This window comes from Barbus barbus (assembly GCF_936440315.1).
Source record: "Barbus barbus genome assembly, chromosome: 42".
Classification (NCBI taxonomy): domain Eukaryota; kingdom Metazoa; phylum Chordata; class Actinopteri; order Cypriniformes; family Cyprinidae; genus Barbus; species Barbus barbus.
This window is the reverse complement of record NC_136720.1, coordinates 10,951,098-10,975,692: the sequence shown is the minus strand read 5'-3', so window position 1 is coordinate 10,975,692 and position 24,595 is coordinate 10,951,098. Positions and strand designations below refer to the sequence as shown.

Genomic DNA, 24,595 nt, shown 5'->3' with positions numbered 1-24,595 from the left:
CATACATCGTATCATGATTTTTTCTAGAAAAAAAGGATGAAAATTCAAGTAAGCTTAAATAGCTTCAGTCCAGTAAGTGTTGATTTTGAAACATTTATATAAAAGTTATTCTTTTATAATCATTAAATATTCACACAACACAAAATACACAACCTGAAAGTAGACATTTTTAAAAGTGTAAAGGTGTTTTATTTGGTAAAATAGTAGAAACTATCCATTAGAGGGCAGAAGGCAAGAACATTGTGCACAAGATTTTCAGCAAAGTTTTAATCGGGCTGATAATTTAGAGGCCAGAAATTAAGTTATCAATTATAATATACCTGTAGGCTTTATAGGGTTAAGTCATGAAACATATCTCTCAATGACATGAGAAAACATAATGAAGCACAAAATATTGGATCATTTAAAACCATGTAACTGTTCGGCTATAAACAATTTAAGATTTAATATTTTACTCTAAACAAGTAACTATTAAGGTTTTAAGTCATTTAAAAGTCATTAAGACAGCTTAACATGCGTTCAGCCAAGAAATTTACTTATGAATACAATATTATACAACTCATTTTGATATACAGTCAAACCAAAAATTAATTATTCAGACATATAATTTTTTTTTACTAGTGGGTGCAGACACTATATAGTTCATTTATGTGAGTGACGATAGCAAAATAAAGTAACGTGTGACATATTATACCCAAAAATTCTTCATACAGTAAAACTGATAAAAATGTGGGACCAAAAATGATTCAGACACTTTGACCTGACCATGTTTGCTTAAGTGTTTTTCTTTAATTGCTAATGTGACCAGACTGAACAAAATTCAGCATTGCATGGTAATAGGTCGACCGAAATTGGTATCATCTAATTGTGTACTTAAATTTAAGCCGACTTAAATTAAAATTAATTACATACCTTTCTATCAAAGTAATCTGACATTATCGAGATGAAGCTGTTCTTCTGACACAGTTTAACTCTTGAGTTCTTGTCATATTTTATTACCATTTTCTAAACTATAGCGTATGAACTGCGATAATGCGAGACATTTTGAAGGTGCTGATTCAATTTTGGTTTGACTGTGTAGAACACACCCACCAAAAATTAATTGAATAGCTCCCATTCATCCTGTCAGTATGTTTGAAACTGGACACAGGCCAGAAGAGCAAAGCAGCAGTTCACTGGCACCAAGAGATGCTCACCTGCATCATTCATGTCCTTTACTGCTGATGCTGTGGCCAAGCGCGCGTCCCCGCCTCGACACGTGAACGCGCGTGCATGCACGCGAACAGGAAGTAGCGCGTGCCCGTGAACACTGACGCGTTGGGGAACGGGTCTCGACGCGACCTTTTTCATCCCTTTGAAGGGATTTACGGAGAAATAACTGGCGCTAACGGAGCAGTCTTGATCGAACAAGGCAAGAGCCAGACCTTATCCTCGGTCTTTTGATTTTCAAGACTCTTTTGCGCTCGGTTCTGGTTTTCTTTTCTAAAGAAGGGCGTGTGGTTTTCCGGAGAGAGAGCTGGTGCATGTTGAGAACTGCGCGTGAGATTTAATCGTTTCGGATCGTCGCGAGCATGGGCTGCACGTTAAGCACGGAGGATAAGGCGGCGGTGGAGAGGAGTAAAATGATCGACAGAAACCTGAGAGATGATGGAGAGAAAGCGGCCAGAGAGGTCAAACTCCTGCTGCTCGGTAAGAAACAATTCAACACATAGCTACGAGAGGCCTGAACTGTCCCGTTTCTTTGTTATAACTGCATTACACAGTCACTAAAACTCAAAAAAAGTGAAAAAAAGTTTGGTTGTGTAGTAGCAGCTAATGGTTACTCTTTTGATGTCCACCCTTTAAGCTACTCAACCCATTAGCTTTTATAGTTTTGTTTATATTGATTTTTTTTTTTATAACTGTTTTATACTTTGTTCAGAATTATTATAAATGATTAATATCAGAGCATTTGGCCTGAAGGAATTATTGAGGCTAACAAATGGCCACAATGTAACAGAGCTGTCGCAATGCACTCAAAACAAACCCATAGACACACTATGGGATGCACTGCAAGCTAAAAGGAGAGCTTTAAATGGGCGCAAATGCATTTTTTGAAGGTAGTAATGAGCTGTTGTGGTGATGATGGTTTCTAATGTAGGAGGGGTTGACCTGTTGCCTCATTCTGCTCTTATTGTGAAAGGATGGTTTGATCATGATGTCTTACACAATTGAGCATCTGTGTTTCCTGAAATGTCACGTTTTTAAATCAGCACACAACATGTTAGATTCAATAAACAGCATACTCTGGTTCATGATAGATGAAGAAGGCAAGTCTTGTGTTTAAATGGTCTGTATTTGTGGGTGACTGCTGTAGCAAACCCTAATCCATACCCAGAACTAACCAGTCCCCTTAAATGTAACTGTCTATCCCAACTAATCCTAAACTCTACCCATAACTATCCTATATATTATTTGCATTTATTTAATTTTTTTCTGAAATCTGATTCTGAACTAGAGTACTCGCAAAAAACCTTACTGTTGTGTTAAGGTAGTCTGTATCTGTAACTAACTATCCAACCCTAATCCTGATCTATAACCACTAACACCAGCCCTCATTCATTCAGAAGCTGTTTACTGTTATGAGCAATTTATTAGTTTTCTGCTATAAAATATTAGTTTACTGAAAGGCCTTTTTTTATGAATTATGGATAAAATAGCAGTATGGTTTATGACAGTCAGGCTAGCATAATAGGTACAGTTGAATTAAATGAAACATTTATTTGACATCTCTTAGTACAATACACATAGTTCAGCCAATAGTAGTGTGATGTATTCGAGGGCTGCAAGATAATAGTTTTCCATTCCTGAGTGAGCGTTAAAAGGCAAAAAAAGATGACTAGATATCATACGCCAGACAACAGATACATCATTTGCGTGTCTCTGTTGCATTAATCTGAAATGTTATGTTCAAGCTGTACTTTCTGCAGTCATCTTGACCTCAATACACACTGCTTCCACCGAGATGTTAGCGAGATGGTATCTCAAATGCTCCCACTCGTCTCCAGGCAACACGCAGACGCACACAGACACACAAACTCAATGTGTTCAAATTACCCATAACAGTGGCACCAATGGAGTCTGGTGAAAGGAAGGAAGCAACACACACTCTCTCTCTCTCTCTCAGAGCATTAAATATGGAGAGCCTCTTTGGTTTGCTTAAAACTACCAGCACATGGAGGGTTTGGTGACTTCATGTGTTTGTCTAAAACACACCCGTACCAGGCACTGGGTTGTAGTGAAGCCTGTGAATATCTTGCTAGGGTTCGTTGACACCTGACGTGGTTTAGCAGCCAGAACACTCACACGATGAAGCAATCGCTCAACGTGCCGAATGTTTGGCTGTAATATGAGCATTTCAATAAGCAGTTCAACTGTGATAAGATCCAATAATATTTTAAATTTAATCCATTAGAAAAAAAAAAGAGCCGTTTTATATTTTTCATCGCAAGATATGAGAATTTTTGGCCAGTAATCTTGTAGATTTATATGAAAGTAATTCATCATACATACATCGCACATTTGCAGTGAAGCGAATATTATTTTCTTTTAGTGTCAATTCTCATATCTAAATAAGAGGGTCAGTGGTGAATATATTGTTACGTAGCTCTTTGGAATATTTGATTCTGATTGGTCATTTTTTGCATTTTTGGTGAAATATTTCAAATAATAATAAATAGCTAAAATTGGTAACACTTTAGAATAGGGACCAATTGTCACTTATCTAGCTGCTTATTATCATGCCTATTATTAACATATTGGCTGTTTATTAGCAGTGTTGGGGGTAAAGCATTACAAGTAACACGAGTTACGTAATATTACTTTTTTCAAGTAACTAGTAAAGTAACGCATTACTTTTTAATTTACAAGAAAATATCGGTTATTTTTTTTCCCATTTATTGACTGACAGTGCACTGTGTGAACATGTTACTGTAGTTCTAGACTAAACGTGAATGTGTATTAATTCATCCCACTCACAAAATACAGATTTAGTATTCATCAAAATGAATTAAAACAGTGAAATGCAAACTCAGAATATGATGCAAACCTGCAATAATTAAATGTTAAATAACACAAATGTATCTAATCCCATTTTATTAACCAATGTCTTTGCTGCTGACCTTTGATGACCATACTAATAAGCAAAAATTACTTTAGATAAACTAACAATTGTGCTTCATTGTGTTTTGTTGCTGAAGAGTGTTGAAGCCTCTTCTCCTGCGTTCTACTTTACAGACGGGAATTTACTCTTCCTTCAGCCTGAGGTTTCAAAGGGCTTTTACATTTGCTATGATTAGAACTTCTTGTATTAATATTTAAAAAATAGTGCAAAAGTAACGTAATGCATTACTTTTCATAAAAAGTAGCTAAGTAACGTAATTAGTTACTTTTTTAGGGATTAACGCAATATTGTAATGCATTACTTTTAAAAGTAACTTTCCCCAACACTGTTGATTAGAATCTATAAAAGCACATATTCTGCCCAATACCTAAACTTAACAACTACTTACTAACTTACTAACCATTAATAAGCAGCTAATTAGTTTACTGAAGCAAAAGTTGTAGTTATTGATGTTAATAGTGATAATTGGACCTTAAAATAAAGTGACACCGTTAAATTATTATTAATATTTAATAATAATTTAAATGTAATGAGCAGGGTAAAACATTTTCAGTTGGTTATCACAAAATAAGCAAATAAATATTGATTTTGCGATATTGATCGGCTGACTGTATATTATAATTTATATGTAGGTTAAATTATATAATGATCACTTTATTTAGACAATATTTTCTCAAAATGTACTCAACAAAAAAACAAAAAAAAAAACATTATCCTATTTAAAAAACGAAGGTTAGTCCATTAACAAGGCTGGATGTTTACAGAAAATTTAAATAACTGTTCAGAAGCCAAGTGAGGACCGCTTTTGGCGGATGATTTTGGCTGAAAATATCAAATTAGCAAAATGCTGACCGATTCATTTTTTTAGCTGAAATGTATCAGTCTATCACTAATCTCCAGTGATTTTTTTCCAGTTGGTGTTTGGGTTGATTTTCATTAGATGTTGTTTTAGCAGCTTTTGGCAGGAAATGGCTAGTGTTTGTGCACCATAGAGATCAGGGTGTGGTGTGTTGCGGATCATAACCTGAAGCTTGTGTGTGATAACCCAACTGATTGCTGGACAGCTGGTCTCAGCAGAGGTGTGTGTATGGTGTTTGGAGCTACGGGAGTGAAAACAAACTGACTGGGCCTAATGAAGCAGCACTAATGTCTGTAAAGCATGTAAACCTCAGACCATCTCTCTCTTGATCACTTACACACACACACACACACACACACACACACACACACACACACACTGCAGTGATGCATTACCATACCCTTGAAAAACACAAGGAATCAAGAAGAGCCTTTAGGGCGGAATATATCAGTCATGGAAAAGCTTTTTCAACCTGGTAATTTTGCAAAGTTAGTGTATGGTACTATCATCTGTTATAGAGTAGTTATATGTGTGGGTGAGTGAAAAAATAGATCGTTTTTTGGCGCGTCATGGTTTGAGGGATTTTAAGAGACATTGATGTGCATACTATTCAAATTCCAATGATGTCATCCGAGGGAAATTTCAGAGGTCAGTTCAATAAATTAACGCCACAAAGCACGTCAACACTACAACATGAGTGTTTTGCACTTGTGCATTATTGTAATGCTTTTTAAAGTCAGCACAGAATCAAAATCGACCCTATGTTTACTTTATTTGTTCCATCAAACACAAAAGGAAATGTTTTAAAAGAACACCAGTGACGGACAGCCTCGGTAACCATTTAATTCTTCTGCATTTTTTTCCAAAAAATGAAAGTGAATGATGACTCTTTCATTTTGTGTTCACTTTTTCTAACTCTGAAAAGAATTTATTTGGCTGATGCCCATTTTGTAGGGCTAAGAATATAAGCATATTCATTTGTTTGAGCATTGAGTACTGTTTGACACACAAAAAACAAAACAAACATGACTTTCAAATATAAAAGGTTAAATGACTGTACTCATTTTATTCTTAGAAATTGGAAATAAATTGTGATTAATCAAGTAATACATTAAGAATAAAAACGTATTGTTTACAAAAAATTAAAAATTGATAAATTTACTTAATTGGCATCCCTACTTGTGATACTGGCCTTGACAATACTTATCTTATCAAAAGTATATTAAAAATAAGTTACCAACATGCTATTTTGATTGTACATTAATTTGGGAGTCAGCGTGTAAATATACACTATTTTTTATTACAGGTTTTACTCTTAGGTGCGATTGATTGCACCTAACATGATTAATAACAGAAAACGGTGATTAATTAGGCTTATGTCAAAGTTTTAATTGTTTTACTTCCCATTTAGGCATTCTAATGCAGTCTTTGTAAAATCACTTTTAAGAATTTTTTTCTCTTTGAAAATCCAGTTTAACTCAGAAAGCCATCACAATTTGACTTTAAGGTTAACCCAAACCCTGCGAAAGAGAATTTAACAAGTTTCTAAATTAAAAAGCCAAAAGATTCCTGTGAGCGTCAGCTGTTTGATGAGTGTTTTGGGAGATGTGAATTCAATAGAAGATGTTTTGGGAATACCAAATGAGATTGTTAATCCTCATTAGGTGTTTACGTTCTCAAATTAGTGTGCGCGTCATGATTTTATTGGGCTCCAAAAGAACAAACTGTTCATCTCGGGTCATAGAAGAAACTCTTTGTCTCAGAAATGCTTGTGTATGCGTCTGCATGGCTCCGTCTTTCTCGTTGTCGTTCCCCTGGTTGGGTACATTGATAAGTCCCTCCGGGCTACAGGCCTCTGTGGTGAGACATAATTAAAATAATGTGTCCTCTCTATTGCTGTTCTCTTCCTTCTGAAGGAGTCTCTCCAATTACAGGTGTCTGCTCATCTACGTCCCTGCCAGGTCAAATGTTTACACTGAGCTGTTACCGAACGTAATGGAGTAGCTACAGTTGAGTGTGCTTTGGGATTTAAAGAAGAGGTGTCATTTAATTACTATTATATTACTCTATCCAAGTCAGCTGTTTGTCGGTTGACTTGTAAAAAATGTAAACACCAGTACTCTGTGGTACTCTCAAAATATCGCTCTTTTTGTTTAAGCTGTAAACGTATTTAACCAAATGGTTTGAGTTTGGGGTGGAGCTATCCGTTTTTCAACCACTGGCCTGCCAGTGTTTTCACAAATGCTAAATCAATAATTTTATATAAAATGTATAATTCTGTTTACATAATGTCAAAATTATACATTTCAAATTGGTTTAAGTATTTTAAAATTGCATAAATATGCATTTTTTACATTATTGTCCATCGAATGGTACGTTTTCTTTACAAAAACCAATATCGATCAATGACAAAATTCAATAACTAAAAATATATATTTATTATACATTTATTAGAAAATCCAAGATCATACAATCAAGATTGTGACATCATTTTTGCTATTTCAATGAAACCTCATTTGTGTCGGCCAGTTAAATAATTTGGGTCACATTATTTTAAGGTCCAATTTTCGTTATTAACAAATCATTAACTATGACTTTTGCCTCAAACTCCTAATTTGCTGCTTATTAATAGTTAAGGTAGTTGTTAAGTTTAGGTATTGGGTAGGATTAGGGGTGTAGAATGTGGTCATGCAGAATACGTGCTTTATAAATACTAATAAACAGCCAATATGTTAAGCATAGGCATGCTAATAAGCAACTGACGTGAACTTAATAGTGAGAATTGTTACTTATTCTAAAGTGTTACCATAATTTTACTTGGCTGACTAGTTTCAAAATTGACAGGCACAATCTGCAACCAAGAAAATCACAGAAAATCGAAGTTTGCAATACATAAAGATGCATATTACACACAAACACACAAAAAAAGATATAGCGCTGACCCAATAGGGCAAGTGACAGTTCCATCAACTACATTTTTGCAAATCTGTTTCATTACACAGGTCATCTTTACAAAATTGCCAGTGAAAATTCTGGCTTGAAATGCTAACAGATCTCACCTGCAAAAACAAGATGTGAAAATGTATCTGCATGTAAGGTTCATTAGAAGGGCTTGAAGTGTGTAATGTAATACGGAGCGTGTGTTTGCTGTAATCTAATAAGACCGGACAGTGCGACAAAGCATTGCATTAGAGTTGTCACATGGTGTCGGTGTGTTGAGACACGTTGGAGTTGTGTTTGACAGATAATGCAGTGATGCAAGTCTGTTATCGATTGCTAACTGTACAAAAATGGGGAGAGGGATCCTCAGAGGGCCAGAAAGTAGTCGTCATCATGTCAGCGGTTCCACCTCAAAATTAATATTCTGTCACCATTTACTCGCCCTCATGTTTTTCCAAACCTGTATGAGATTCTTTCTTCTGATGCACACAAAAGAAGATATTGTGAAGAACAGTTGCTAGTAGCCAGTGACTTCCATAGTATGGAAGAGCAATACTATGGAGGTCAGTGGCTACCAACAACTGTTTGGTTACCAGCATTCTTCAAAATCTTTTTTTGTGTTCAACATAAGACATTTATACAGGTTTGGGAAACATGAAGGTGATTAAATGTTGCTAGAGTTTTTATTTAAGGACAATTTGTGGACGGAATATGGTGATTGTGAAGCGTGACAAACTTGAGGCCTGATGCCTGCAGCTATCAATTATTAAGATTATGCTATTCATAAAACGTTTAATTAGTAGAATAAAAGGAAAAATACTCATGATTTCTCTCAACACTGAGTGGCTTACATAGATCCTGAAAAGAACAGATGTATTATAATGATGCCTGAGGTGAAATGCAGTGTATGCATAATAAAGAGGAGAAAAGATAATGTTTTTCTTCATACATAAGAAAGCAAACAAGCATAACAAGTGTTGTTCTAAATAAAACCATGAAATCCAGTCTTAATCATTACTTGCACATATTTTATTTGAACTAATTTACATACAAAAGAGATAAAGTGAGTTAAAGTGAATTAACGCAGATGTTCTACAGTATATGGCTCATAAAATGTTATGTCAAAGCAAATTTGTCCAGTTTTAAAATTGGTGATTTGCCAATGTTAATAATAGGCATAAGCATGTCTATTAATAACAGATTGGCTGTTTATTAGTGTTTATAAAGCACATATTCTGCATGACCATATTCTACATCCCTAATTCTAATACCTAAAACTTAACAACTACCTTACTAACTATTAATAAGCAGCAAATTAGGAGTTTACTGAGGCAAAAGTTGTAGTTAAGGGTTTGTTAATAGTGAGAGTTGGATCTTAAAATAAAGTGTAAAATGAATTGCTACTTTATTTTATACATTGGCAAATCACAATTTTTTTTAAATGGTAGCTGTAAAGCAAAGCATGTCAGGTGCTTTGGGGTAATTATAGGTGCTTCATTGTCTTTTATAGAATCAGACATATAATTACTATATTATGAATAAAATCAATGGTATTTGAATACTTTTTAAAACACAAGTAGTTTCCAAGGCAATGTAAATGTATTAATTTATATTTATTAAGATATATGCATTCTTGAGTGGGATCTAACCTGACCAAAAATGCATTGTGGACACTTTTTAATGCAAAATAATTTCTTATTTTGTTTCTTTAATTTTGGGGTGAAATAACACCTAAAAATATCTCCGAGATACACCAAAGAAGGAAACGGTTCATCCAAGGCAATTCCAGCACTTGTTGACATTTGTTTATCAGTAGGTTTGCGCACAGTGTCCCAACATCTTTTACCCAATTTGTAAGTTTACAAGGTGTTCAAGTGTGTCATGGTGGGGGTTCGCTTGTGAGGAACCGCTTGGTTCGTTCAGTCCACCAAAGGAAGCAATGAATTATCAGCCAGGCAGATTAATCGGTTGATATTTGCTAATGTTGATATTTTCACATTTTGGTACTGTAGTAATTTTTTAATACCATGCAGATAAATGACAAACAAGTGACGCTTTTCTGATGCTTCCTCCCATTTGACATCTTAATGTTGTCATAATGCACAGCTAAAGTCTTCTATTACAATTTCTTTTACGAGTTTTACGACTTAAATGCACACCTTTTTTATAGTTTCATACTAGATGGTTTTATGTCAACAAATCATTACAGTTCTAAAAATTTAAACTGCATATTTACATCTAGACACTTGACCGTACAGCAACAGAAGAGGTTTATCTGCCTCAGTGAAATGACACACACTTTATGCGCACAATCAGCAGGAAGCCAAGAGCAAGTTACTATGACAAACAGGGATGATCATGCATTACTGGAAACGCATGCATATGAGCAATACACTGCAGAGCTGCTTTTCACTGGCACACACCCATCAGGTATCTGAGCCCTCTTTGGCAGCATGTCCTCAGAAACTGGGCCAGTTGCTATGGCAGTGTGACGAGAGTTCGGACTTGCATCTGCACACGCGCATGCTCATGCGTTTGCGTGCACGATCACGTGTGTCAAATGGACAAAAGCTAGATGAGTGTAATTGTGCCACGGCTCACAGCTCCTCCACAGTTCATTTTCACGAATAGAAACTGGCTCGCACCTTGTTCCTCTAGTGGCACGTTTCTCTATATTAAGATATATATAAGATCTCTCCCAGGTTGCTTTAGCCCTGGAGGGCTGTTTCCAGCACTGCTCATAACACGGTTTCTTTTTATAAAAACGTACACCTCTATTTTCCGATTCAGTGGTTTAATGTTCTGCCACAGCCTGTCGGAATTCTTCTGTTACAGGTGTAATAATGTTTCAGCTTTTAAAAACAGTTGGATAGAAATTAAATATCTGTTTTGTTTTCCATGGCAGGAGCTGATTTTACTCACAGATAACGGAGCAGAACAAGAGTGTGTTTTAACCCTCATTATCATCTATTAATTTATTCAAAGATGCATTCAAATTGTAATTCATACATTCAATGAACTGAATTGTTACAGTATACAAAAAAACTATTAAAAAAAAATAATTCTCAGTAATTGAAAAAGCTGAACTAAAAAAAATAAATTATTTTCTTGGCTGAACTGACATGATTTTAAGTTGATGTATTAAAACTTAAACTGAAATGAAAATTAAAGCTATATAGAATTATTTACAAATTATATAAATATTTAAATTAAAATAGTAAATATTAGACAAATAAAAGGACAAGTAGTACATAACTAGATAAAATTCAAGTGAAAACTGAAAACATGAAACAAAAATAAAAATGTAAATACTACAGTATAAATATTGTGTGTGTGTGTGTGTGTTCTTAAATTCTTAAAAAGAAAACATTACCGAGTAGATCAGCATCCACTTATTTTATTTTATTAATATTTTCAATGTTTTAAACCCTGTATTTCAGCAATATGTAAATTAATTTAATATACCTTTGTGTATTGTGTTGTACTAGAACAATTACTGACCTCAAAGAGATGGTCTATTATTTGATTCTATTGTGCTGAAATGGCAGAACCATTTTTCCACACTCGAGCCCTTAGAAGTTGATCGGTCACCATCCACTTATTATGGTTTCCATTGTAACCCATAATAAGATAATCAGATGCTGGTCTTTGATCAGGCCCTAAGCCTTTGGCAAAGAGCTATTCACACTTAAATACACATGATTGTGTGCATATATGCGTGTATGTTAATGGTATGTTCAGAATGTCCAATACAAGTAAGGCTCTTTTGAAAACGCCTTGACCATTTAAACTTGGTACCATTCGCATAATACAAGTAAGAATATCAGAAAGGAATGTGGTGTGGTGAATTTCATCTGCTTAAGAACGTAGACCAACCATTAAATGTCAATTTTGATAACTGAAATATTTTAAATTTTTGTACCAAAGAACACATTTCCCATTAGCCATTGATTGAACAAACAGATTGCCCCGTCCCAAAATGCAATTGAAGATATTTACAGAATAAAGGTTCTTTATTGGCACCTATGGTTACATGAAGAACCTTTAACTTCACACTAAATGTTCTTCACACACAGGTTCTTTTAAGAACCGTTCACTCAAAATCCGAGAAACACAAAATGGTTATTCTTGTGTGAATGCAAAAACACACTTTTGGAACCTTTATTTTTAAGAGCTAAAGAACACAATCTGTTTGACAAGTGCATTTAACTCTGTAGGGCTTTTCTGTTCAGATCAAGACAGCATACTAGCAGTGGAGTTTTCTGTGTCAGGGAACGATATCCCAGTAGATAAGCTGCCTGGTTGGTTAAATTGGATTCTATAAGTGGAGCCATTATTGAACCAATCAATGCAGCAGTAGGAGCTGACAAGAGTTTACCAGCAGTGCACATTTACAAACATACAAGGGACTGGACCAGTAGGTGTGGTCTAATGATTTTATCTACTCAGCATTTTATTTATTCACCCTTATGTCAAGCTGTATGGCCTTCTTTCTTCACAAATGGAGATGTTTAGCACAATGTTCACACTGCTCTTTTCCATACAATAAAAAGTGAATGTTGAATGCAACTGTTTGACTCCAAAAACATTCTTTGAAACTACTTCACGGAAGATAGAGAGCCATACACGCTTGGAGTAAAAGAATTTTAATTTTTGGATGAACTATTCCTTCAACCACCACTCTGAGAAGTTAATGAAATATTCATAGGCAATAATGAAAGCATTAGAAATGACTATGTACAACAATGTTCAGTGCCTTAGATCTTGTATACATCGCTCTACAGGGTTTTAAACATTCACACAGGGGCTTCTCAGAAACAAAGAACAAACTGAAACTTTCAAAGGCTTTTGAATCTCTCTTTTTTAATTTTCCATTTTCATTTTCTCTTTTGTGGGGCTCATACATTAACTCAGACTTTGTTGTTCTTGAAATTCATTGTCTAGACACTTGCGCTACTTGTATTGTTTGTAGATAGATAAGCTAACTCTTGCACAACTGCTCTTTGACAGGTGCTGGGGAATCTGGGAAGAGTACAATAGTCAAACAAATGAAGTAAGTGACTTGTTTTCAATTTCTACTCTAATTATGCTTTAGTTTTATGCTGAATATCATTTATTGGTTACTCATATCTCTTTATATAGAATCATCCATGAGGCAGGCTACTCGGAGGAGGAGTGCAAACAGTACAAAGCTGTTGTCTACAGCAACACTATTCAGTCTATCATCGCCATCATTCGTGCCATGGGGCGACTCAAGATCGATTTCGGAGATGCAGCACGAGCGGTGAGTCACAGGATTGGTGGCCTGGTGCGCTTCATGTCGCCTATAGCCCACTTATGTAGATTCACAGACACAATAAGAATGTGAATGAACGGGAGAAACTGTAACGGTCCATATGGCGGCTGGAAGTTCCATCCAACGAGTCAAAGAGAACAAAATCGTTACTCCCTGATCACTAACGCCCCATTCACACGGGGCGTCTGCATCAATGCCTCCCATTACTTTGAATGGAGTGACATCAAGCGTTGGCGAACTGAATTGTGGGTCCATCACGTCGCTTCACTGGCGTTGCTCGCGGCAGAAGTTGAAAACTTTTCAACTTTAAGCGCCAACTCAGGCGTCAGCCAATCAGATCGCCTTGTGCAAATACCCTAGCGCAGACGCAAGCCAATCCCATTCATGCAACACTAGAAAAGTATGTGTTTGGCTGTTGTCACTATGACGGTTGCATCAGCATCAAGCTTCAGACATGCCCTCCATCAAGCGCTGACGCCGACACCCTTTGTGAATGGGGCGTAAGAAAAGTTAAAGAAGCCACTAAATATAATAATTTTAATTTATGATAAATTACTTGCGCCTCAGAGCAAGCAAACGAAACACAATAAATGCTGTCATTGCTTTTGGAGGTGGATGCCTGATGTTTGGAACGTAGTCGTGTAAGACAATTATACAGAAATACTTTGATGACAGACTTTGCTCAGGCATTTCAGAACCACCATAACAACATATAGATGTTATATGTTGATATAGAGATCGGTCCACTGGTTAGTCCAGTTATCCCGTCTCATCGTGCAAAGTCACATGACTTTTTTGATGCACATGGTTAAATTTATTCAGTAAAAGTGTTTCCATTTTTTTATTGTTTTATTCTACTCAATGCACATTTTTAGAATTTATGCGCATCTTATTTCCATCCAGCATTTTATTATGCGATATTCCAAAATGCACATAAAAATAGGTGGATGGAAACAACTAATGATAATTGAATGCATGGAAGAATTGAAATCTGCTGTTCTCTCTTTGTGTCTCAGGACGACGCGAGGCAGTTGTTTGTGTTGGCGGGTAGTGCTGAGGAGGGTTTCATGACAGCGGAGCTGGCTGGAGTGATAAAGCGTTTGTGGAAGGACGGTGGAGTGCAGGCCTGTTTCAGTCGATCCAGAGAGTACCAGCTCAATGATTCTGCAGCATAGTGGGTATCTTTGTCTTCCTCTACCCATTTAAGCTCCCATTCTGCTTTCCTGTCTCTCGCATATGTCCTCTGCTTCACCTCACATCTTAACGAAGTGTGAAGCGATAAAGTACTAAGCGACAAATCACCCCACAGGAAAAAGAGAATCACAACAGAGATCTCTTTAATATTTCAATTGGAGAGCAAAATCTGTATCTCTTCTAGAGTTTCAGAATGTAATCACATACCAACACACCAAAGCCTGCAATCAGAAGCTGGATATCTCAATACGATCTCAACTTCTCTAAATACATTCTTTCAAAACCAAATTACAATACTCTGACAATATGTTGACGGTTGTCTCATTTGTATCGGTTTTTACGTCTTCTAACAGATTTAAGGTGGATATTCTGACACAAAGTTGGCACTTAAATGAAACAATTGAAAAACCTGCTAGTTGTGATTTTTTTGTCAAAGGTGACTTTAAAAACACATCATATTTTGTCAGTTGTTTAGTTTCTATAGAATGCAGCAGTCAGGTTCTAGAAGTAAGAATCCAATCAGTTTTATTTATTTTATGTTAACGTATAAACTACAGTTAGACCTGTTGTGATTTCTAAGGTTGTCATTTCGATGGTATATGCTTCTGTTGAAGCTGTCAGTCTGTATTATTTAAAATTTGTTTTTGTATAATCATGTTTAATAGTGGAATTCCTGGCGAAAAACTGTACTACGCATGATTCTTCAAAAGAAATCTCAGAATCAGGTTTTTTTTTTTTTTAAGTCATTAAATTGAAATGTACTCAATGATACAGTCATTGAATTTACTTTTTGAAAATAAAAATTCTTCAAAACAATAAGAAAAAATGAATACATAGGGCACATTTCTAAGAATTTGGAACAGACACTATTTTTAAGATAATGCTTATTTAGTAAACGTATACAAGTATACAATTTATAGTGTTTCTATATATAAACAGTAATGGTTTTATATTTTGTTTTAATTCAATTACGTCTTTAACATCACTGAAGTACACAGTCTTGTGCCTTTTGTCTGATTTTGTTGTAATAATGTGATTCACCTCATAGCTGGTTGGTTTGGTTCATAGCATATAATTCTTTAACAAATACTTTTTTAAATCCCAATGGAAAAATAAAACCTTCCAGAACCAAGGCAGCTGAAAAGCGGTCAAGCAATGTTGCACTCCATTTTAATTGCTCCACCCACATTGAAATCTCATTGGTTCAAAATTCAGCTCAACATAGCTGCCTATTATACGCGTAACATATCATGACTTGAAGTCCTCATTAGCTGTGTTTTTATCACGTCACACAGTATTTTGCTCTCTGCGGAGCGGTATCACGTTTCACCTAGTTGGGACGGGGAAGAATCACCTCATAACTTTTTGTTTTTGTCCTCCGCAGCAATTCTTTATTTATCTTTCTTTATCTGTCTACCTCACATACCATCACATACACATACCATCCTCCCTTCCTATCTCTCTCAGCCAGTTCATCCTTCTGTTTTTCTCATTCACTGAACATCAGCCACTGCCAAAACAGCAAGTTCAAACAGCTTTATCCTGTACACTGAAATCTCCTGCCTTACTGTATCCAGACTCTCACTGTTTGAGCCTTGAACGAGCTTGTCAATATTTGCCCCTCTGTAGCTGCCTGCTAACTAGAACATGCCGTTACCCTCGACTCGGAAAACCTGCCTGTCCGAAACTAGCCACGTTTACGATGTTGATTTCATGTGAGAAAATTACACAGAAGAAAGTGTGTCACATGCTACAGTTGAAGCATGCAAATATGTGTGGGTGCGTGTTAAAGTTTCATGTTGCATCAAACCGTTGCTAACGATAAAGGAGTTAAAGATGGCAATTACAGATCTCAATCCCGTTTCTCTTAATCAAATAGAAATGCCACTGCTTTTCTCGTACAACAGTGTGTGTGTTTGAGTAACCATCTACTGTCTATTAGACACAGTTGACTGACTTGCACCGTGGCTAAGCATGAATGTCCTCCTCCCCACTGCCCCGCACTCACGTCGCACTTTAACAGGCCTGAGCACGCTTATATCAAGTGCAAAAATATAGGAAGAAAAGCATTCTCGTTCAGCACAATGGAGTCTGTCGTAATGGTAACTTTGTGCCTTATTATTTTGAGCGGTTTGGGGTGCTGTGACACGTGGTCCTCTCACATGCGTAAAATGTTACTTAATCTAATCGCTTATGCCGTGCAGAAGATCTTTCAAGATCTGTGGTTAGTGCTCACACTATATGTTCTGAATTCAACCCAACCAGTATGGTATGGAGCGATCACAATAGTCAAACAAACATGCTTCACATTGCCTAGTGGGAGTACACTGAATAGAACTTCATAAGCATCTGATTTGAAAAGCTCCATATTGTTTTGTGGGACAAATAGTTATAAGTAGAACCAATTTTTTATTATTTCTTTTTCCATTCATTCATGTTCTAAACACTTGTCTATACGCAGGGTGGCAGGAAGGCTCAAGACTATACAGAATCTCAGGCATCTATAGGCAAGTAGTTTTATTAGGAGGCCTTTTTAATTATTTAAATACAATAACTAGGCTAAATGATCAACAGATTATGCAAAATAATGTGGATCATGAACATTTATTATTATTATTATTATTATTATTGTCATCCAATTCTCGGTATTAACAAACCATTAACTACAACTTTTGCCTCAATTGACTAATTTGCTGCTTATTAATAGCTAGTAAGGTAGTTGTTAAGTTTAGGATTAGGGATGTAGAATATGATCATGCAGAATGTGTGTTTAAGTACTAATAATCAGCCAAAATGTTAATTACAAGCATGCTAATAAGCAACTAGTTAATAGTGAGAATTGGTCCCTATATTTAAGTGTTACCATTATTATTAGCAGTAGTATTGGTATAATTCTGAAAAAAAAAAGATTATGAATATTGATGTTTTTACCATTTTAGTATCATGTCTGACTTGATTAAATCAAAGTCAAAAGCATATCATGACCGTAATATTTAATAATTGGATAACACTTTAGTATAGGTGACCAATTCTCGCTATGAACTAGTTGCTTTTTAGCATGCCTATTATTAGCATATTGGCTGTTTATTAGTACTTATAAAAGCACATCCCTAATCCTACCAATACCTAAACTTAACAGCTACCTTACTAACTATTAATAAACAGCAAATTAGGAGTTTTAGGCAAAAGTCGTAGTTAATGGTTTGTTAATAGCAAGAATTGGCCAATTAAAATAAAGTATGAAATTTTTAAAAAGATTTACAGTTTCATTATAAATAAAACTATGGTATTATCTGTACTTTCCAGCATTGAATGGAACTTTTCAGTATTGAAAATATCTATCTCTGCTGTTCTGTTCTCTCTACGCATTCCGGGATTGCCTTCTCTTTTAAAAATACATTTGAATATGTTTTACAATTAATCTAAAATAGTGCCTTGTAAGGTTTCCTTTTTGAAAGGCGTTTGCATCAGAAACCTCGCTAGGTTGTGGAACAGAGCTTCGGTGTAAATTTGTGTGTGGTAGATGTCTCATTTGTATATTTGTGTGTGGTAGATGTCTCATTTGTATATTTGTGAGTGCGTAATGGGGTTTGGCTTTTGTTTACGCCGTTACTAAGCATTACCAAATCGGGAGCCAAACTGTGGCCTCTGTCACACCATTTTAGTCAGGACCGTGAACATCATATGAAGTGGGCAGTTGGCAGATATAACAGCACATTATTTGTTTTTCAGGAAATGGCCCTGCTGACTGTTGTACAATTGTTTGAGCGGCCTTGTGTGTGTGTATAAAAATCTGTTTTAGCAGGGGATCATCTACCCCTGTTCCCGTCTCGTGAGAAACCCTGGAAGGAATTTTAGGCCAAGAGATTTACAGTACTTAAACCACAAACTTAATTTCATCTGAACTAACCCCTTCCTTCCTGTTATATCTCCACAGCTACCTGAATGATTTAGACAGAATATCGCAGGCCACCTACATACCCACTCAACAGGATGTGCTGAGGACCCGAGTCAAAACCACAGGCATTGTCGAGACACACTTCACTTTCAAAGACCTCCACTTCAAGTGAGCACTTCAGGTTGCTTTATTCCAAAACTGCCAAAAATATATTCTTGCTAATCTTATTTCAACACAAAGTCACAAGAAAAAGAAATGTTGCACAGAAATCAAGCCCATTTCATTAAGACACTTTGTTCTCCAATTCTCAATAGCTTATAATAATGCAATAAAATCTTGTTTTTATTAAAGTGAGAAAATATTACTATCAAATATAAACTACACAATTTTATATACTTACAAATATTTAAATTGAGATTTGCATTTGTAGAATGTAATTGTACAATTATACATTATGGCCATATTTGTTGTACTGAATTTATGCTGATTGTAATAAAAGATGATTTAAAATAATATTACAGTAACGGAAAATTGAGGATTTTTTTAAATTCTCATTGAAAGTATAATACAAAAATCTTAAAGGAACAGTTCACCCAAAAATGAAAATCTTGTCATTATTTATGTCATTCCAAACCTGTTTCTTTCTTATGAACATAAAAGATGATATTTTGAAGAACGCTGGTATCAAACAGTTGATGGTCTCCATTGAATACCATAGTATTTCTTTCCCTAACATGGAAGTCAATGGGGAACAACAACAGTTTGGTTCTTCACAATTCTTCAGAATATCTTCTTTTGTGTTCAACATAGAAAAGAAACTCATACAGGTTTGGAAAGACATGGGGGTGAGTAAATGATGACTTTTTTGGGTGAACTATTCCTTCCTGGTTCAAAAATCTATTTATTATTTTTTCTTTTTATATATGGGGTAAATATGACCCCACAATTAAGTATGCATAGTATACATAATATGATATGCATTTGCATATCCACAGATTGAACAATTAAGAAGTACTTCATAATATTTTGTTTAGTTTTGAGTTTTGTCGTCAAATCTTGGTAGACTGTGCAAATACTGTGCGACTGCAATCGTGTGCAAGAGTGATAGAAAAGAGAAGCAGAACGAGACAAATAGAGAAGTGTCACTCTCGAACTGGTTTCCACTCTGATTCAGACAGGAAGAGGAAGTACATATTGTCAGTTTCTTTGCCCATTTTTAGCTATAGAACTCTCTTGAGTTGAAAACTATTGTCCAACTCAATATCTGTGTGTATACTCTGTATTGGTATGTTTATTAGAGCATCACAGCAGTAGCTTCGCAACATGCCATCACCAAACTCTATTAAAAGCAATTGTGAGTTGAGGCTGGACCATCAGGAGGGCACACAGAATTGCAGTCTATGTAGAGAGTACCACATCAATCATTTCTGTGGTTTCATTTCAGCTAGTATGCCCCCTGTATAATTTAGTAAGGCAGCTGAGCTCACTAGTTTCGAATTGAGTAACAGAAACCTGATAACCATTTTAAAATGTCATGTATTTCAGGATGTTTGATGTTGGGGGTCAAAGATCGGAGAGGAAAAAATGGATCCATTGTTTTGAAGGTGTAACTGCTATCATCTTCTGCGTGGCACTGAGCGATTATGACCTGGTGCTGGCCGAAGATGAAGAGATGGTACGAAAATACTTCCTGTTATTTAAAAAAAATACATAATTACAGTGTATATAGAAAATGTGAATCTGTATTGGATGAATGGGGGGTAAAATAAGCCTGACGAGAAAACCAATTCCTGCATTTATAATATAATCCATGTCAACGTCACATCGATTCAGTTTGAGTCCTACTTTATTAACGGTTCGCAAACATGTATTGATTGATTTAATGGTAAATGGCAGAGGACTAAAGCACATCTCCACCCCCAGTCTATATTCCATAAATCAAGCTTTTGAGCTGTGCTGAAAGACAACTCAATGCAAAGCTCGGCATGCAGTCATTAAATGATCACTGAGTAGACCGTGTATGTTATGGTGTAATATAATATGGTGTGGTGTTTAAAGATGCTTCTAAACCACTAGTTGACTTAGTCCTTATGTTCCATCAACCAATTTCTTTTTCTGTAGAACCGAATGCATGAGAGCATGAAGCTGTTTGACAGCATCTGCAACAACAAGTGGTTCACGGACACATCTATCATCCTGTTCCTCAATAAGAAAGATCTGTTTGAGGAGAAAATCAAGAGGAGCCCACTCACCATCTGCTACCCAGAATACGCAGGTCAGACCTCGATACTGGATTTTACACACACACAAAATATATATTATATTGTTAGAATCTTAAATATAAAATAAAAATAGTGCTGTTTTGTTATTTTAGTATCATTGATATACTAATATAGTTTTGTTAATATTTTGAATTCGATTTGTTGTAATTTTCTATTTAAACAATTTAACAATTTCTGCGGTCCTTTATACATTACATTGTTTCCGGTTATTTTATGTCACAGGAACAAGTGACATCACTTCCTCATATTGAAAGTATTTCCTGTCCATCTCACAGGGTCAAATACATATGAAGAGGCCGCTGCCTACATTCAGTGTCAGTTTGAAGATCTGAATAAGCGGAAAGATACTAAGGAGATCTACACTCACTTCACCTGCGCCACCGACACCAAGAACGTGCAATTCGTCTTTGACGCAGTGACCGATGTCATCATCAAGAACAACCTGAAGGACTGCGGACTCTTCTAGAAGCTGGCCTTTATCTGGTGAGAATCAGCTTCCTAAATGTCATGTGTGCCATGATGGCGTGCTGGCCACACAGTGCATGTTTATATGCTAAATAATCAATGTTCATATTGCAATAATCAAGTCACATACTTGCCCTGGACTGGAGCCATCATGGAATAAGCATGACAGAACAAATGTGTGTTTAAAGGTCAGGTGTGCAGTTGATTCATTGTTCTGATAAAGAATTAACTTTTTTGGTGAAATGATTCTTCATGGCATGAGTTTAGGGCCGGACTACCTCCTAAGGGGCGTAACAGCTTTTAAAATATATACTTTTATCTAGCAAAGATGAATTTAGATGATAAAAAGGGCCAGTGAATACATCTATAATGTTACAAAATATGTCTATTTCAAATAAATGCTGTTCTTTTGAACGTTCTATTCATCAAAGAATCCTGAGGGGAATATTTATCATGATAGTAAAAAAAAAAAAAATTTCAACATTGACAATAATAATAAAAATGTTTCTTGAGAGCCAAATCAGCATATTAGAATTTCTGTAGGATCACGTAACTGTCTGAAGACTGGAGAAATGGCTGCTGAACATTTCAGCTTTGATAGAATTAATTACATTTTAAAATATATTAAAACAGAAAACAGTAGATATTTACAGTTATTTCACAGTATTACTGTTTTTAGTGTTTTTTTTTAATTCTGAAAAAAAAGCAGCCTTAAAATGTTACCAATGACAAAGTTTTGAATGGTAATGTAGCTATAATCATAACATTATACTACGGTAATTAATTTGAGTCAAAAACAGTGACTAACAGCTGCATTTAGCTAAAGATTTTGCTATAGAAAAAGATAAATATGTCTTCCATGAATAATTATGATAGGTTCATGTCTGAACAAACCAATTCACACGAATCAGACTACTCCAAGCTTCTTTCTAGGAAAGCATGTTTGATTATTTCCTCAGTTGGCTTGGCTGTAAAGTTCTGCATGCAATAAAATGATAAAAGATTTCAAATGTGTTTTGGCATCCATCATCATCCTTGTTACACTTCACTTTTAAATCATGTTAAATACTGAATTGTAATGGGTGTGAACTAAAATTAAATTTGCAATAAGTAGTTTACTCTTAATGCCTTGTTTATAAGTCATATTTAAGTAACTTTTTTTTTTTTTTTTCCTTTTTAGGCGAAATTGAAGCCAGTTTTGATGTGTATTTTGTTGGAGAAAGATTACAAGACCAAGTATGGAGAAAATTGGTCTTGGACCAGTGCTGTATATTACGCCACTTTTGTCAGCTTTATTTATGATTTTTGTCTCTGGAAATTTTTAAAACGTAGCATTTAAAAATGAATTGTGTCGAATGTTCGTATAGTCGTTGCCGTCGCAGCCATGCTGTTTATTTTTCACCCTGACACAAGTTTGTTTCTTTTAAACGAGGGATTTCTTTTTATTTTGCTTTCTTGCATCAGAGGAGTTCCCCTTTACTTGTAAAATGTTACACTTTTTTTTGCCTTTGCGGATGTTGCTATGGGGAGAGAGGAAGATTGTGCTTCTCAATCCGGTTTGTTGGTTCTCGTGCCTTTGCATGCGTTTCTGCAGTCTGTGTCCATTTGCTTGGGTTTGCCTGCTGAATATCTCTCCAACGTCAAAAAATTTCATACTGGATGTTACTAATCAGAGAGCACAAATCCTCATATGCATCAAATGTGAGTGTGTGTGAGAGAGAGAGTGTGTGTGTGTGTATATAAATAAAAAACACGCCGACTTAGTGAGAGCTAATGGTTAATACAGTGAGCGGTGGTCCAAACCTTCTGGGTCTCCATGGCAACAAGAGTAGACCAAACAGCCACTTCAGATGGAGAGGAGTCCTGTTCAGCTGTCAGGCGCTGACACGCTCCGCACGCAGGACTTGGAATCTGTCTCTCAAGCACCTGTCATCAGACACTGGCCGCCATTTTAACGGCTTACTTCTCGGAGAATTACGCGTCACTGAGGAACACCATTGTGAGATGAAGGGATTGACAAGGGGTTCGGGATTTCACAAAGAAAAAAACAAAACAATATGATAATGTCTGCAAACAGATGTTTGAGGCAAGCGATAATGTTGAGTGATTTTGAAGAAAACTGCCACCTCTGTCTGTGTGTTCTCCATATTGGGGGAACATTTGTACACTCATTTCCCTTATTTTGCTAATAAAAGGCATTTACTTCCTGAGTTGCATTTTTGTAGTCCCTCTACTCATCCCCGTCTTCTCACTGGCTTGAGAAAGAAATTCTAAAGTAGCTGCACATGTATGATATGTGGAGAAAGCAATCCCGAAATGTATTGGCTGACACAATATAAATACATTTCATTCTGTACCAAAATGTATTGTTAGTAGAAATAGTTTAGTCCATTTTAAAATTGTAAAATGTTTTTTTGTGTTATACAATATGTTATGCAAATTAGAACAACACACTAATAGCTTAGCCTCATGCTAACGTCAAACTCCACTGAAATCAATTGCAAATCAAATCTCCTGAGTGGAATGTCCGTAAAGTCCTTGTTTACAAGCAGAGGAATGCGCACGCATGCATCGTGGTACTGTCGTGAATGCACGTCGTAGACTGTCGAATCATTTTTGATCCTTTACGCACAATACGCATTCTTGTAGATTCATAACAATACGGTTGAACCACTGATGTCACATGGACTATTTTAATGATATCTTTACTACCTTTCTGGGCCTTGAACGTTTCAGTTGCGTTGCTGTCTATGCAGGGTTAGAAAAATCTCGGATTTCATCAAAATACCTTAATTTGTGTCCTGAAGATGAATGGGTTTGGAACGACATTAGGGTGAGTAATTAATGACAATTTTCATTTTTGGGTGAACTATCCCTTTAAAATGCGGTCACATTTACCACTACACAGATTCATTTGTTTTTTTGTTTTTTTTATGCATTTTTCTTTTCATTTTTATGCATTATGCATTTTTTTTATGCATTGCTACACTATTAACAATAGAAAATTGACACTTTTTGGACACGAAATTGGCCAAAACTGAAAAATTGATTGCACTTTTAGAAGGCGACTGCTAATGTACAGTAGCCAGAGAGGCAGGTCACTAGGTTTTAGAGCAGAGCTAATTCTGCTAAAGGTTTGAGGAGTCTCTTGAATGTCTATATAGTCAAAGACTAAACGGTACACTCCTATTGCTTATGAATGGGAGAAACTGCAACATGCAATATGGCAAAATATGTCCCGTCTTCTAAATGAAATAGCCAATCGTTTATTGTGTCACTGCAGTGGCATTTAGAAGCTCCGGTTCCCACAGAAATCAGAAACTCGTGCTCATGACTGCACATGCGTTTTGGCTGGTCTAGAGTGAAAAATACTTTAACACTATTGGAGCATAAGGAATAACATTTATGGGGCAGATCATATCAGATTTTGTTGCGGATTTGAAATATGCAATTTAATATTTTGAGATTTCAGAATTCCCCATTCAATTAGATAGGACTT

The 24,595-nt window shown here is 35.8% G+C and overlaps 1 protein-coding gene across 1 annotated transcript; it reads left to right on the top strand.

Annotated features, from left to right (window-relative positions):
- Positions 1-1,276: 1,276 nt before the first annotated feature.
- Positions 1,277-23,306, top strand: LOC306861684 (guanine nucleotide-binding protein G(i) subunit alpha-1). The gene is made up of 9 exons (XM_079404087.1): positions 1,277-1,689; positions 12,972-13,014; positions 13,104-13,245; positions 14,274-14,431; positions 18,389-18,517; positions 19,895-20,024; positions 20,471-20,624; positions 20,907-21,114; positions 22,277-23,306. The coding sequence occupies exons 1-8, from the start codon at positions 1,572-1,574 to the stop codon at positions 21,095-21,097; spliced, it is 1,065 nt and encodes a 354-aa protein (XP_079260213.1). The 5' UTR covers positions 1,277-1,571; the 3' UTR covers positions 21,098-21,114; positions 22,277-23,306.
- Positions 23,307-24,595: the final 1,289 nt, after the last annotated feature.